Genomic DNA, 15,974 nt, shown 5'->3' on the forward strand with positions numbered 1-15,974 from the left:
TACCAACCCAACATAAACAAATCCACTCAGATGGAGGCAGGGATGTTTCCGCGCGGCACTGGACGGTTCTGGACGGACGGATTTGGACTCCTGAAGCGGACGATGGGTGAGTTTACATGATTTTCTTTAATGTTTGCCAGACCGGCTGACAAAAGTTTGATAGATTTTAGAATTGAAGGATGTTGCATGCAGCTAAACTAGGAGCGGATACGGACCACGGCACCAGGCCGGAACTACTTTTGGCGAGCACACGCCGGACGGACTGCTGCCAGCAAACGGGAATTGCCTCAAACGGCCTATTTGAAGACAGCTCTAACGGATGCCGAGAAGGGAAGTTGACTTCCAGTTAAAGGTAAGTGTGTGAACAAATTTTAATGCTTTCTTTTTCATTTTAGGAACAATCGGACGGCGGAACCCAAGATGTCAATCAACCCGAAGGACCCCTACCCCAACGTGAACCCACATTTAACATAAACTCCCACATTAAACATTAACCCACTAAATCCCAAATTTTTTGCTAAATATTGTGATAAATAAATAAACACTTAAATAAATAACAAAGAAAATAAATAACAATTAACACATAACATGAATATAAGCAAATATACGATAATTTTAAGTACTAACATAGATATAAGGAAACATTGTGAACTACAAACTAACATTACTTATATCCGAAAAATAGTATTTACAAAATTTTATACATTGGGTGATCGTGCAAAGGCACAATCCCCTTTCTTCATCCTTGCACATGTCTCGTATAGGTAGTTAACAAGGTATGTGTATCCCGATGCAATACAACCTGTGTTTTTTCCAAACATGGTTAAATTTCCAGGAACACTGCCGATTTCTTTAAATTGCAACGCTATTCAGCTAAAGCAATTTGTTACTGACAGCTCGATTAACTCGGGTTTGCTCAACATCGTCTGTAGGACTTCTGAGTCTTATTTTACGATCAACGTTTAAGATTCCCCCGTCTTAAACTCACGCTTTGTTGCTTCTCGCGGAATTTTCGCGGTACTCCTCATCAACGCACTGGTGGCTCCGAGTTCTTGGTTTTATAGGTCATCGTCCTGATGAAATCAAGGACTCGCTCTGTCTTCAGGTCGAGGGGAACTAGTTCGTTCAGTAACAAATGTTTTATACCCAAGAGTGCTGCAACTCAAGGAGATATAAAATGACCATAATCCAACACGTTCGCAAAGTTCTTCTTGAGCTAGAATGAAGATCTTAGCAACAAGGTTGCCCCCAGTAAATGAAAGTTGTTGTGGGGGTGCACTGTCTGAAGGACAATGCTAACTTTACGAACTGCGGTACAGTATTTTCTGCAACCAGAGCAAAAGCATCATGGTGCGTTGTCTCAATCAGTAAATACTGAGAGGTACATAGCTTGACTTTTATCCAATCAACGAATGATCGGTGTCTATAAAGCGGAACTTGAATGGGTAAGTTTCTTGAGGAACTTGCAGTTGAAAATTCCCAGTCTCTTCCCCTTCAAGTCCTCAAGGTCATAACAGTGAGTTCCTACTACCCTTTTCACTACGGCTGGCACATACTTGGGGGCCAGCTTTGCAGAAAATCCCTTGCCTTTGTCCGATTGTTCCATGTTTTTCTTCAGAACCTTCTCACCAACAGAGTAAGTTGGACAATTGGCATTGGAGCGAAGATTATAGTAGGACGAGTGTTTGCTGTACGCCGCTTTCAAGTTCTCCCGAACCTCTTCGAGCATTTTCTCCCTTTCCTCGTTCTTCAGCTGACCATCGTTGGTCGTTTGCGAATCCCTCAGATAGCGATATTCCCTACCGTCGGAAACCATATTCCGGCCGAACAAAACAAAATACGGAGTGTAGCGAGTTGCGTCGTGTACTGAGTTGCGCACGGCATTGGCTATCTGCTGTAAATTATTGGCCCATTCCTTGTGATTTTTCCGGATGGAGGCTCGTATCGCTGTCGTGATTACACGGTTCACTCGTTCCGTATCGTTAACCTGAGGATGGTAGTTCGGAGTTCTCCAGTGCGTCACATTGTACTTCGCTAGCAGACTTTGGAACATTGCCGAAGTAAACTGTGTCCCATTGTCCGACAGGATCACTTCCGGAACACCGAACAACAGGAAGATGATGTTTTCCACGAACTGTACCAACGTTTCCGCGGTCGCCTGCCGAAACGGTTGTACTAGTACGAACTTGCTGAAGAGATCAGTCACGACTAGGAGACAAGTGCTTCGGCCTTTGCCGGAATCTGGGAGTGGACCGACATAGTCCATAGCCAGAAATTGCCAGGGGTACTGAGCAATCTTCTTCTGCTCTGCCATCGGAGGAGTCGTATTCTGATTGGTCGCTTTGCTAGTTTGGCATGCAAGGCATGCCTGACACTGCTTTTTGACCTCACTGCTCATTCGTGGCCAGAAATAGCGCTCCTTCACCGCTGCTAGTGTCTTCTCTGGACCGAGATGAGCTTGATCGTGAATTCCTTGAACGATTTCCTTCCGCTCTGCTTTCGATGGGTATCTCTTCCACTGGAATCGTGTATCTTCCACCTTTCCATTCCCTTTGACGTACTTCAGAATCAGTCCGTCTATCACCCTGAAATCCGGGAAACTCGCTGGGTCTGTCTGAATCTTCGTCGCTAATTCCTGATGCTCAACATCGGCAGTCAGGGTAAATATCGTCTCCACCGACCTCGACAAACAATCTGCCAGGATATTGTTTTTACCCTTCCGGTATTCTAACTCGATGTCGTATGACTGAATCTTCAAAGCCCACCTTAGCAACTTCGAATTGCCCGATTCCACCCCGATCGTGAATAACCACAGCAAACTACGTGCGTCGGTAACCACCTTGAAGCGAGAACCCTCCACATAGTGGCGGAAATGCTCAATTGCTAGCAACACACCCAAGCATTCTTTTTCTACGCTGGCGTACTTCCGTTGCGTGCTACTCAGCTTCTTGCTGAAGTATGCGATCACTCTCGGCTGATCATCAACGTGCTGTATCAGCGCTGCACCAACTGCATTGTCCGACGCATCAGATTCAATCGTGAACGGTTTTCCGAAGTCTGGATTCCCCAGAATCGGTGCCGACACCAAAGCTGCTTTTAGCTCTCCAAACGCTATCTCTGCTGCTTCCGTCCACACGAACTTCTTTTTCGACTTTTTCAGCAGATCGGATATCGGAGCTACGATGCGACTGTAGTCACGTATGAAGCGCTGGTAAAACCCTGCCAAACCGAGCAGTCGCCGAATATCCTTTACGTTCTTCGGACGAGCATAGTCGAGGATTGGCGAAATCCGTGAATTGTCAATGGATACTCCGCTCTCCGTTAGCAGGTACCCGAGATATGTCACCTGCTTCCTACAAAATCTACTCTTATCAAGCGATATCGTCAGATTTGCCTTTGCCAAACGTTCTGCTACTATTTTCAGTAGTCTCACGTGCTCACTGAACGAATTCGTCGCTATCACGATATCGTCCAGGTAGACGAAAACGTTTGGTTCGAGATCGAATCCGATTACCCGGTCCATAAGCCGGCACATCGTGAACGGTGCGTTTGTTAAACCAAACGGACAAACTTTGAACCGAAACAAGCCTTGCGGTGTGCGGAATGCCGTATAGTCCCTTGATTCTTCCTTTAGAGGAATCTGGAAATAGGCATCCTTCAAATCCACTACCGAATAATACTTCGCCTTCCCTAAACGATGAAAGATCTCTCCCATATTCCTCATCGGGTACGAATCTTTCTTAGTCCAGGCGTTTATCTTGCGAGAGTCCAGACAGACTCGTAGTTTACCATTCGCTTTCCGAACTGGTACTAAAGCGCTGGCCCACTCGCTCGAACACTCTTCGATAGCATCCATCTGCTTGTATCGTTCAATCTCAGCTTCCATTTCCGCTTGTACTGCTGGTGAACACCGATACCATGGCTGTCTTCTCGGTTTTGCTTCTTCGGTCAACCGAATCTCGTGTTGCAACAACGAGGTCCTACCCAACTTATTTTCTGTTGTGCATGGAAATTGCTTGATTGCTTCAATCAGCTCCTTGCGTTCAACGGGTGTCAGATCGTGTTCCGTTTCTACCGTCTCCGGAGTCGTTTTTGATGGTTCCGGTAGCTCTAGAGCCGGAATATCCAACGTCGCATCAGGGTCAACATTCTTCAACGCGGGTAGCGTCTCGATCGGCAGCAAGGTGAATTGGATCGTATCCACCTTTCCATATCCCGTTGGAGTGGTCTCAACAGTGGCCACTCGTTCGAATCCGTGGTCTCCCTCAATCATCGGCTCGATTCCAAACGATTTCCAGAAGTTGTATCCCAGGATCAGGTCTCTACAAATTTGCGGTACCACTAGCGTCGGAATCACTCTGGTCATTCCCTTGAATATCATCGGTAGCTGTACGAATCCGAGACATTCATGTACAGTTTTATCGGCCGTGACAATCTTCAGTGGGCTACGCTGCATCGTCAAACCATACCTCTTGGCAATATCGGTCATACTCGTTACACTGACACTTGCGCCAGAGTCGAGTAAAGCGTCGTATTCGGTGTCAAAAATCTTCACGGTTACGTGAGGGCTGCTCTCGGTGTGGACCCTTACTTCACATACCTTCAGAAACGGGTCCTCAAACGGACTAGAACTGGGAACATCGTTCGTCGGCGGAATGCTGTTGTTCCCTACTCCGCATTCCTGACCTAGTTTCCCGATGGATTACCAATCCTGTCCCGGTCAATCCGTGGGTGGTTCTCGCAGGTCACCGTCGTCTTACCGGGTGTTCCGCAGATGTAGCAGAACAACTGCTTTTCGTGTCTACAGTTTCGCCAAATATGTCCCGTTTGGCGGCAATTCCAGCAAAGGGGACCATTTGTCTGTTCGACTGCCGGCGTGGTACTGGGTTGTTGAGCACGCGTTACTAATTTGGACTGCTCCTTTGCCCGCCGATCACCATCGAACCTCTTTCCTAACGCGTTCACCTCTTCTGCTTCGGAATAGGATCCCGTCGACTCTTCAGCCTCGATGTTGTGTAGACCCGTCGTGTTACGTGTCGGTCCTTCTCGACACTGTCTGAGTGCCGGATCGTTCGCATCGATACGGTACGCATAGTATTCGAGCTTGCGCAAATCTCGTACAGTTCTGCACGCCAGTTTGGAACGGTAGTGTGGACGCATGTTGTCCCAAATGACTTCAAACACCCTTTCCTGATCAAGTGGTGATGATAGAAGCTTGTTCAACCTCTCTATCTCCGTCTTAAACGTCAAGAACGGCTCGTTCCTAAGTTGTTTCCGCTCGTAAATTTTCTGACGATTTCCCTGGTCCTTGTTCGGGTTGCCGTACATGTAGCGGATTTTCTCCTCGAAGTCCTGCCAATCTAGGAACTCGTCAGCGTAGCACAAGTACCAATCGTAGGCATCTCCTCGCAATATGGTATGCACTCGCTGCAACAGGATGTCATCTGCGATCCGGTCCATTCGCGCTAGCCTACGAATCTTATGGAGAAAATCTTCTAACGATCGATGGCGGGGGTTGCCACTAAAAGTTAGATGCCATTTCTCCATACGCCGGTCTGCGTCCTGAATCTCACGATCCGCGATTCGTCGATTCACACGACGTCTTGGACGAAACTGCTCAGCGTCATACTCCTCTTCGTCCTCGCTACTCTGCAGGATTACTGCACTCTGCCTTCGATGCAGGCCACCGGTGGGATTACCTCGACTAGCCCACTGAGAAAAACTCCGTCTGTCGCTCCACCGTCTATCAGCTGGATCCTCCCGTTCAGCTATTCTCGTCTCCATATTATACATTCTGCTCAACCGTCGCGCTTGCTCCTGACCGTCTCGTGTATCGTAGTAGGAACGGTCGCTTACTGTCTCCATCCGTCGTTCGACTGATTCCCTTCGAATCGCTTGTCCCCTATCGGACTCATCCTGTCTCGTCTGTGGAATGCCGCTATATCGTCGTTGTGGTACCTCTTCTCTCAGCCTGCGTTCGGTTTCTGGACGGTTGACTCGGGTGTACGGTGTCGGTTGCGCTTCTCTGTCGAACTCCACCCTACTCATCAGCTCAGGAACTTGAAGCCCTCGATTGGAAGGGTTGACGAACCTCGTCGGATCCGGTATCTGGGTTGCCAGTCTAAATTCTGCCAATTCTCGCCTCAACTCAGCCACTTGCATTCTCAGCATTCTGTTCTCGTCGTTAAGTTGGTTTTCCCTCCGTAGTTGTTCCTCACTTGCCGTTTTGGGAATAGCTCCAAGGGATCGCTTCGAATGCTCATCAGACGACCTGTCTTCGCGTTCTTGTCCGTCGTCTCGGTGCTTCTCGTCTTTCCTATCATCATTCCCTGACTCCAATGACTTTTGCTGATTGTCGACAACTTCTCCTGAGTGAGAATCTTCGGAACCCTTCTTCCCACTAAATCTGTTCAACACACTTCGAATTTCCCTTATCAGTTCTTTACGCATGGCTTCGGATCCAGGATCCTCAGCTATGCTTCGGGCGACCCTAAGCGCGTAATGTTTTAATCGGGAAATGCACCTTTCATCTGGACCTTTCTCCAACTTCCCTCTCAAAACATCGATTATACTTGACACGCGATCGAACTCTTGTTCGATAGTAAACCGCGACGGATAATCCCGATTTTCCCTCACATCTTCGTAAAAAAGGTTTCGTAACAGTCGGTATTTGGCTTCCGAATCATTTTTTGTTTCCTCAACCTTACCACGGATTATGAGCTCGTAATCCACTTCCTCATTGGTTAAGTGGTCGGCTCTCGGAAACTTAGAAGCCATTTCGGTTTATTTTTGAATATGTAAAATTTAATAAATAATATAGAAAATGTACAAAATAATGGCAAAAATAAATATACAACCTTATCTCTAATTAATGTTCCCGTATAACCACATCAACACTCGAATATTCCTCAGAATCCCCAAAATATTTCTGTATCCTCAATAAATTTCTCCAAAAAAAATATGCCTGATGATATTTCTCCAAAAATAAACGGTCTCCAAAATACGCTACATTACCTTAAATACTACATAAATTACAACATGAACCTAGATTAAATATGTACATAAGAAAAGAAATAAATAACCGAAACAATCATAATTTCAACAATATTCTCCAGATTATTCTTCAAGACTTCCGAAAAAATCCTGCAGTTGGGCGCCAATTTGTAGCCAGCCCTGGTCGATCCCTAACAAGCGTGCAGCTTATGCGCCACTTCCCGTAGGAAGACTGCACGCCAAGATTTGTTTGCCCGGATGAGACTCTTCTTAGGGCGAGTCCCTGAAGAAAATTCACCTAAAGAAATTATTCAGGATCGAACCAGACAGGCTTATCAAAAGTCAGCCTCCAAAAGTCGGGTAGACGACCCTATTATCAGTCAGTAGCAATCATCAAGAACCTATTTACCCTCAGAGAATACGCGGTAAGAAATTCCCCATACCTAACTTATCATCACTGGAACTGTAGCCACTCACCGCCAGGTGGCCCAAACATACTGAAAGCGAAGCTTTCACCACTCATCAAATTCCGCCAAGCGGAAGACAGTGAAACGAAACGAAAACTACACCGAACGAAGTGACGTAACCATACTAGAACGAGACTAAAACCATAAGGGAGTACTACATGAATCTACAAAACATTCGCTTCATTTACACTAAACAACATTTATTTACGGTACAAAACGGCAGATTTATGTTCTATTTCATGTTTGTATTTTTTAGCTTTTAACTTTCTAGGCCTATCTTCTGATGTGTGCGTGTACTCTCTCCCTACTGTGCTCATTGACCTGCTTGTGCTTTTCTTCTCATTTCCAAAATCCTCCCAAAGTTCGGTGACGTCACCTCACGGCTCCAGCGTATCAATCAGCTATTGCTTTGCACCCGGGTGACTAATTAAATGGGTTGTGTGTGGCGTTCGTGAATGACGGACTAAAACGTAATGGCCGACACACAACCTCAAATCATGGACGCGTCCCTAATTCTAGCCGTCCGTGGACGACTTCTCGAGCGTTTTGCGCTCTTCCGGATTAACTCACTGTGGCGTCCTCCCCGGACGCCACCCTTCACACTTAATTAGCAAGAACGATACGACTCACCCAATCTGCTGCTGTTGGTTTCTGCTGCTGTCGATCGTTCTGCTGCGATGGCTGTTTCGATGACGGGCGATTCGATGACGGGCGATTACATCGATCGGCCGCGCCGGTTTCTGACCAGCGGTTGTTGGATGCTGGTTGATGATTTATCGGCCGGAAAAGTTGCGTTGATCTTTCCCGACGATAGAAGGGACGGCTTTTAGACGGGTCGTCCTTCCTTCCGGCGGCGTAACGGTGCCGGGTTCAAATTTCGTCCGATGCGCTTGGACCTGCGCGCGTGTGGTTTTGTTCCTCTCTTCTTCCTCTCGTTCGTCGTAGCTGTGTCAAATAAAGAGGTGCCGTCTGGATATTGCAAACGGGGTCATTAGCACATGGGGAGGGTCAATGGCACTATAATTTTGAGCACTATTACCTTTCTCCTGAATTCGCACGCACTTTACCACACGCTAGCGTTTGTTACGAACCTACAGACAACTAATGGAACGGGAGAGACAAGAAATTTAGACTAATTCAAAGTACTATCACGACACTTTACATACTTGGAAACTAAACCGGACAAAACTACGCGCACTTTCACTATGTTTGGCGGACTGGGACGAAATGGACTAGCAGCGTTAATCCTCAGATTAGGGAAGGTAATTTCGTACGAACTTACAGGAAGCGCGTATTTTCCCGCAAATTTCTTCGGGCAAGTTCGGAAATCAACGACCCCACTAGCTGTTTTATTCTGTCAGCTAACCCTTGGCTCTATCTGTCCCTTTCCATCATGCATTCCAAGGGAAGGATCGTCATGGTTTTCGTCTTCAGGAGAATCTCAACAGGCAATTTAATTTCTTCCCCTCGCGGAGAGGAGTATTTGCTAGGGTGTTGCGCAAGAGTCGATCAACGGTAGGTTGTCTAACTCTTGGCGCAAACAAATCAGACTGGTTCTACTAAATTTGAAAAATATTGCTGAATATGACATGACCGCTACAATGTCATGTACGCAGTTCACCTGGGTTCGAATCCCAACACAGGAATAGAGATTTTTTTTATAGGAAAACTCTTAATCTGAACGAAGAAGCGAATGACCTTAAGATTAAAATGTCTATAATCGAAACAAAAATATGATCAGACTTGTAAGGGTTAAACAATTAAATGGTTTGATTAGAAGTCATGAGGTTGTCTTTAAATTTCGCCAATATGAAATCGATTTTTAGCATTGAAAATGCTTTACTCCACTATATGGGGCTGAGACTAGGTGTAAAACTAAAATCTAAAATTCGATCCGCGTCGCGAAAATGTGGCATAATTTTAAACGACTGCAGCGTTGTAAATTGTTGATGGAATTGCATCATTTACATACCAATCGATTCAGAGAAGTCCAACTTGAAAATTGATTGCAACTTTAAATTGGTATTTTAACTGTACACTATTGAAAAATCCGTATTATTGGAAATGCTTTGGAAAAATGTAAGAAGACATACCAAGTTTTCACTCACATTTTATTAATTGTTGAAAGATTTTCATGATTCGAACACCAATCGATTTAGAAAATGGCCAGTAAAAAATTGTTATCAAATTTATCTGTGTGCACACTATTGAAAAATCCGTAAATCCGCAGGGAAAACATATAGAATTTTCACAAATTTGCGCAACTCTTTCCCTAACACAGACCTCATCTCGACACTCATAAACGTCTTACACATTTCATCGCATGACATAAAAGGAATGTTTCTGACCGAATTAATTCACTGCCATACCTACGCTGCTGATGGAACAAGGTAGGTTATTGCTACTGCGGCTGGTAGGATCTCAGATACATCTTTCAGTTGATACGAGCCATGGAAGGGGAGCGTTTCTGTGTGCTGGAAGGATTTTGCTCGCATTTCCAAGCGACGATGGCGGAACAAATGGCGAATTGCTGGTTTATGCAGTGCGTTTAGTCGTATAGGCAAGTCTCAAATAGTTTCATAGGATTCTCGTCCTGTATCACAAAACAGTTATTGGCAAATCGTCCTTATTAGGACGAATATATAATGGAAAAAGAATTGATGAAGAAAATTCCGTTTATTAATTTGTATTAAGTTTGTGCTTGTCGATTCTGTATCTTTACCAGTAAATTATAATATAAGCAAATATTATTCAAATTAATAATTTACAAACTAGAAGTCTTTTGCAAAATGAAAAAACGTGGCAACCATGCCACTAAGCGAAAGCCACCCCAAAAAGAATGATGAAAATGTTTTTATTTGTCGTACAAAAGGATGGTCTTCTATCTGCACCAAAAAGTTGATTAAAGAGATCACCTTGTTTCAGTGCTTATTTGACATGAGCTGCGAAAGGAAAATGTTCGTGTGTGTGTACGTAGCAGAAGCGAATCGCCGGCAAGGTTCGAATCGTTTCAAAGGATTCTCGTCCCGTATCACAAAACATAGTTATCAGCAAACAGTCCTTATTAGGACGAATACATAATGGAAAAAGAATTCAATTAGAAAAATCCTTTCATTAATTTGTATTAATTGTGCGCTTGTTAATTCTGTGCAATTCCCTAGTAACAAATTAGGTTTTAAGGTTGTTTTATAGCCACTCATAAAACTTATATTGCACTTGTAGCGTGCTATAAAACTTCAATTGATACTTGGGTTACCAGTGAATCATAACATAAACAAATATTCATACATTATACAAAAATCCCTTTTATTAGCTTGTCTTAAATCTGTGCTTGTTAATAATCAATTCTGTATCTTTATCAGTGAACAATTACAATAAAAGTAACAAGTAGTCGTGTCTTGTAGACAACCCTCTATTTTTTTATTTATTGAATTTCCAATCTTCGAAAGCGTTGGATTAGTATCGAAAGTAATTATTGAAAAAAAAAACCCTGCTTAGGGTTGCCACACCGGTTTTTGGAGACGAATTTCGTGTCTTCGTTCAGGTAAATCCGAATTCGCCTGGAAGAATCCATTGGATTATTTTGCTATTTTGCGATGCCCTTTTCTTTACCAGAAATCGTCCAGCTCACAGTCCTCATAAACATCATCATCGGGTTGCAGGCCCTATTTGTTAAGGAGGGCCCCTATTGGTATTGACAAAAATTATTATAAAAGTGCCATTTGGGTTTACTTTACCCCACTGAACCTTCGGTTCAATGGATCATTGTTCCTCACAAAGATTCTCGAAAGAAACTGAAGTGTGATTTCACAACCCGTGTTTGTTTATTGAGAAGCAGAGCAAAGCTCGCTCGGGTTATCCTTCACAGCGAGAGTGGCTGGTGCTTTTAGATTCTTTGTGGGAAGGAAGGAGAGCGAAGTACTACACCCAACTACATAAATCGACAAAACTGTTAACAAATGCAAAAACATACAACTAAATGTGAACGGCACAGAAAGGTAGAGTGCTTTAGCAAAACATTACACTCTACGGTGAATGTGAAGAAAATAAGATATTTTTCCTCCTAGTGCTACGAGCTGCATAAGAAATAAAACAGTGCATATTTAGTTGTTTTTAAGCATTTTATACAATAAAAAGCAATGGAAGCGCTCCAAACTTCTGTCGAGTGATCACTTTAATTCGAAATTGTAATTTATACCCATGTGTCTCTTGAAGTCTATCCCCTGCACAGTAAAACTCTACTGATGAAAGTACTACTAGAGGCGGTAACCCTACCTCTATTTGAGAGCTCAATTGGTCAAATGAGTCATCAAAAACTCTTGATATACCTAAATAATTCGAAATTATCAAAAAATTTAAATTTAAAATTTAATATATTTTGTTTGCCGTTCATTGTTACATAATCCATAAAAAATCATATTCAGATACGAGATGATACCGAAACATTTTTGTCTAGGGGTCGTAGTCAAATGATGTAGCTTTTTTCGGATATTTTCTTGCAAAGCGGCCAGGAATGGAAAAAAGATAAATTCGTTTTACAATTCTTTCAAATACGGCCTTTCATCAACATTTTCATTATAACAGCAAATTGCGTACACAACAAGCCCCTTTTATGAGGAATATAGTGTTAATAGTTTTGTTTTGAATTTTATATGTCATAGAGCATGAAGAGATGATCTCTCAGTTCACAATCTTGCAGCTGCCAATTATTCTAAGAAGCATACGTTCAACTAAATTACTAAATTGTGTTTGATTGATTTCGAAGAGAAAATTTAACTCTGCTACCAAACTAAATAAACTAGTTAGCAAGATTAGCTAACTAATGTAGCAAGTTAAATCCGCATACAAAATCTTTTCGTTTTGGAGGAGCGAGCGTGAGATTTTGAACGTCGCTTCCTGAACGTAACGATTTTATTTTTATTTTTGAACTATTTACTAGAAATCAGTTACAACATTAATTTATAGTTTTTTCTCTGTTATTTCATTTTATTCACAATTTTTCGAGAAAATTCTGCTTTCTTTATTTCATTTTTCTTATTGTTTCATATTTTAATACCCTGCTTTTTTATTTGTTTCTTTTTTCATTCCATCCAATTTTTAGAATTTGTCTATTTACTACATCTATTCTTATCATAGCTTTTTCTATTTCCGTTTTTTTCATATTTTTTTGCATTTCCATAAGCAATTTTACTTATTCAAATTCATTCCAATTCGTCTTATTGTTTAATTTTTTACCTTTCTCCTATTTTCTTCCTTATCTTTTTAACTTTTCGTTTTTCGTAGTTTTATTTTTTCCCACTGATCGTTTAATATAATTTTATTTATTTCTTACACCTTTTTCTTAAGATTTTATTCGTTATTGTTATTTCTTTATTGTTTCCATTTAACCTATTTTGAAAGTACTTTTTCTGTTGACCATTTTTTGTACGTTTATATTGATTTTTTTTCTCCTAAAAAACATTTGATCTTTTTTTAGCACTATGCGCACTTTTCCTTGATTTTACATTTAGTTCGTTATTTTAATTTATTTCAAATTTCATTTCTAGTGTTTTTCTATTCTTTAAATAATTTAATCCATTTTAATCATTTTCTTAGTGTTAATTTCTCCATTTTTTGTGTTTCTATAGTATACTATGTTGGATTTTTCCTACTATCTTTGTTTTTCATTTTGTCTGCTCCGTTTTTGTTCATTATCCAATTTTCTTTACTTTTTGTCTTTTTATCATTCCACTTTACCACTTTTTCAAAATTTTCCGGTTCGTACATTTATTTTAATTTCTCTATGGTTATTTTATTCTTGTCTTTTATATACACTCCTAATTTTATGCATTCTTAACGTTCTATTTACTTTTTCTATTGCTTTAAATATGTTTTGTTTTAAATGTTAAATAAATTTTATTATTCTTGATTTATCGAGTTTTTCAGTTTTATGCATTTTTTATATTAATGTTTGTATTCTTTTTAGTAGTTTTTCTTTCATTTTTATTTATTCTTAAATTTTTTTTCTACTTTCTTATCGATTTTTCATTATTTTCAACATTTGCTCAATAATGTTCGAATATGTTTTTCTAGTTTCCTGTTTTCTTTTATCAAATTTTTATAGGTTTTATTTTGGTTTTTCTAGATTAAACATTTTTTGACAATTGACATTAATTTGTTTATTTGGTTGATTTTATTGTTTGTAGCTCTTTTTTACATTCTTTTAATATTTAGTTTTCTTATTGTTTTTTTTTATCTTTTGCCGTTGATAGCCGTTTAGATATTTTTAATTTTTGTAATAACTACATTTTTAATCTTTCCATTTCCGTACTTTTATAAATACTATTGACAAAAATGACGCTTTTCAAAGTCACCAAAACTGTCGAAAAGGTATTTAAAAAAACTCCCACAGTAATGACTTTCAAACATTAACTTTTTTGTACTGTACACAGTGGTGGGGGCCCGTACGTTGGACCCCCCGGGCCCGTATTTTCTCTCTGCGGCCCTGTGCGTGTATACATATGTATACGTGAAATGCTTAAATAAATGATATTTAAACCGTTTTCAGTCATTTCTACTAGCGTAAAAGTTGTGTACTTTACTGATTTTTTTGATCAACCTAAGTCAAACAATTGTGGAGCAAACTGTCCAACATGACCATGATTACATTTGAAATCATTTTCTGTTTTCATTCTTTTTTTAAGATTTAGGGATCATACATAAACTATTTGTTCACTTGATTATGAAATTTGTATGGAAATCACCTTATTGTATTTTTATTTCTACACTTTACACCTTTTAAAGTATGCAACCAATTATGCGGCTGAGTAGTTCAGGACGTGTACAACAACTTTACAGTATGACGTATTGTGGTAGAATGTTTCTGAAAAAAAGAAATAGCTGTTCAAATGCAATGCGAAATGACAGGTCCTATTAAGCTCAAATTTGACATAGATATTTAAGAGCACAAAATGAATCAAAAAAACGTTGTTCCGAAAGAATGACCATATTGCGTGATCCAAATATCGTTAGACTAAATTCGGAAATGTGAAGATGGCTGTAATTCAATTGGGCCACCCTGTATACTGTTCCTTAGAACATACCCAAAATATTGTGATCCAGTGAAGTGCTATTCATTGAATGTAGGCCTATATGAGAAAGGCAAAAGTGTGTCATCCCTTCTAACATGTATAAAATATCTTACTTCATTCCTTATGAGTTGAATTCAGTCCCCTAAAGCGAAACAAGTATAACATTATGTTCGCAAGAAACGAAACTAGCGGAAAGTTTTCTCCAGAACTATTATTGTCCTCTGTTTGAGTTCCCACATTGTTTACTCATCGTCTATCCCGCGCGGGCTAATTTGCTACATAGTTTTGTAGCTCGATTGTATAGTACATAGCAGTGGGGTAGCTAGAAATTTGGGTTGGGGTGAAGTATGGATTTGGCTGAATTCGTCGATCGCTTTAAAAATGCTCAAATTTAATGTATAAATTATATATGAAAAATTCCGAAGTAAAAACATAGGTTGTGACATAGGGGGAGGGGAGTAAGCTAGATCGTTAGGTAACATGTTTTCACCGACGCAAAAAAAATTTTTCAAGAAATTTGTTACATAATAGGGGAGGGGGGATGAAGCAATTTGTGGCAATTTTTTACATGGGGGAGGGGAAATTTTTGCGCTACGTAATTTATTAATGGTCCCTAAGCCAGAAGCATTCATCTATAGAATAGCTTTTTAGTCAATCGAACAGAATTATTTTCCTATTCTATATTATTAAGAATCAAGAAATTTTTCCCAGTTGTTTATTCCAGATCTTCCTGCGACAACTCGGTCCTTACTGTGTTAACAATAATTCATTATTATCTATTATTACTGAAAAAGCAAACAATATATTATTCCAACAGTGGTTCGACGGTATACACAAAGCCAACAAATCTGGCGAGCCCGAAACATTTATCAATAATAGTTGTTGCATCCGGTAATAAGAACATTTATATTTAATAAAAATCCAGAGCGATAATATATTATACACTAGAAATTTACTTTGCAAAACTACTTAAACTATAATTTCATCAAGGTACCAACAGTTCATGGAATAGACTTTGAAATGCTATTATGAGAACCTTGTTTTCAGTTGATTCACGGTGTATCGAATTCATGAGTCTTTTTATGCACAGAGAATAAATGAAGCAAAATGACACTATTTGTTGATTTTTTAAATTTTGCTCACGCACTTTTCCAGTACCATGAATTCTGGAATAATCACGTTTTAACGTTATGAAAACAGGACCATGAACAAAACGCTCTTATTAGTGGAAATATTTGTTTTGTTACGGTTTCCGTCAAATCATTTTTAATTCGATTTTCAGTACGCGAACTAGTTCATAACTTCATGAACATTATTCATAAAACCAAAGGTTGACTCATAATGTTTTTCATAGATATAGGAACTTTAGTTCACAAAATCAAAATATTCTGGATATTTTTTCGTAAACTTTTTCACGAAATTCGTAATTTTATTCATAAATCCA

General features: G+C 40.3%; 2 protein-coding genes across 9 annotated transcripts in view; one reads left to right on the plus strand and one right to left on the minus strand.

Annotated features, from left to right (window-relative positions):
* The window catches only part of LOC131681795 (arrestin domain-containing protein 3-like), a 77,318-nt gene that overhangs the window by 16,498 nt on the left and 44,846 nt on the right, over nucleotides 1-15,974 (plus strand). The gene's annotated exons all lie outside the window — the stretch shown is intronic.
* Nucleotides 1,424-6,777, minus strand: LOC131679847 (uncharacterized). The gene is made up of 2 exons (XM_058960596.1): nucleotides 4,761-6,777; nucleotides 1,424-4,686 (listed from the first exon to the last, which is right to left on the minus strand). Exons 1-2 carry the CDS (start codon nucleotides 6,775-6,777, stop codon nucleotides 1,424-1,426), a joined length of 5,280 nt encoding a protein of 1,759 aa, XP_058816579.1.

This window comes from Topomyia yanbarensis, chromosome 2 (genome assembly GCF_030247195.1).
Source record: "Topomyia yanbarensis strain Yona2022 chromosome 2, ASM3024719v1, whole genome shotgun sequence".
Lineage (NCBI taxonomy): Eukaryota > Metazoa > Arthropoda > Insecta > Diptera > Culicidae > Topomyia > Topomyia yanbarensis.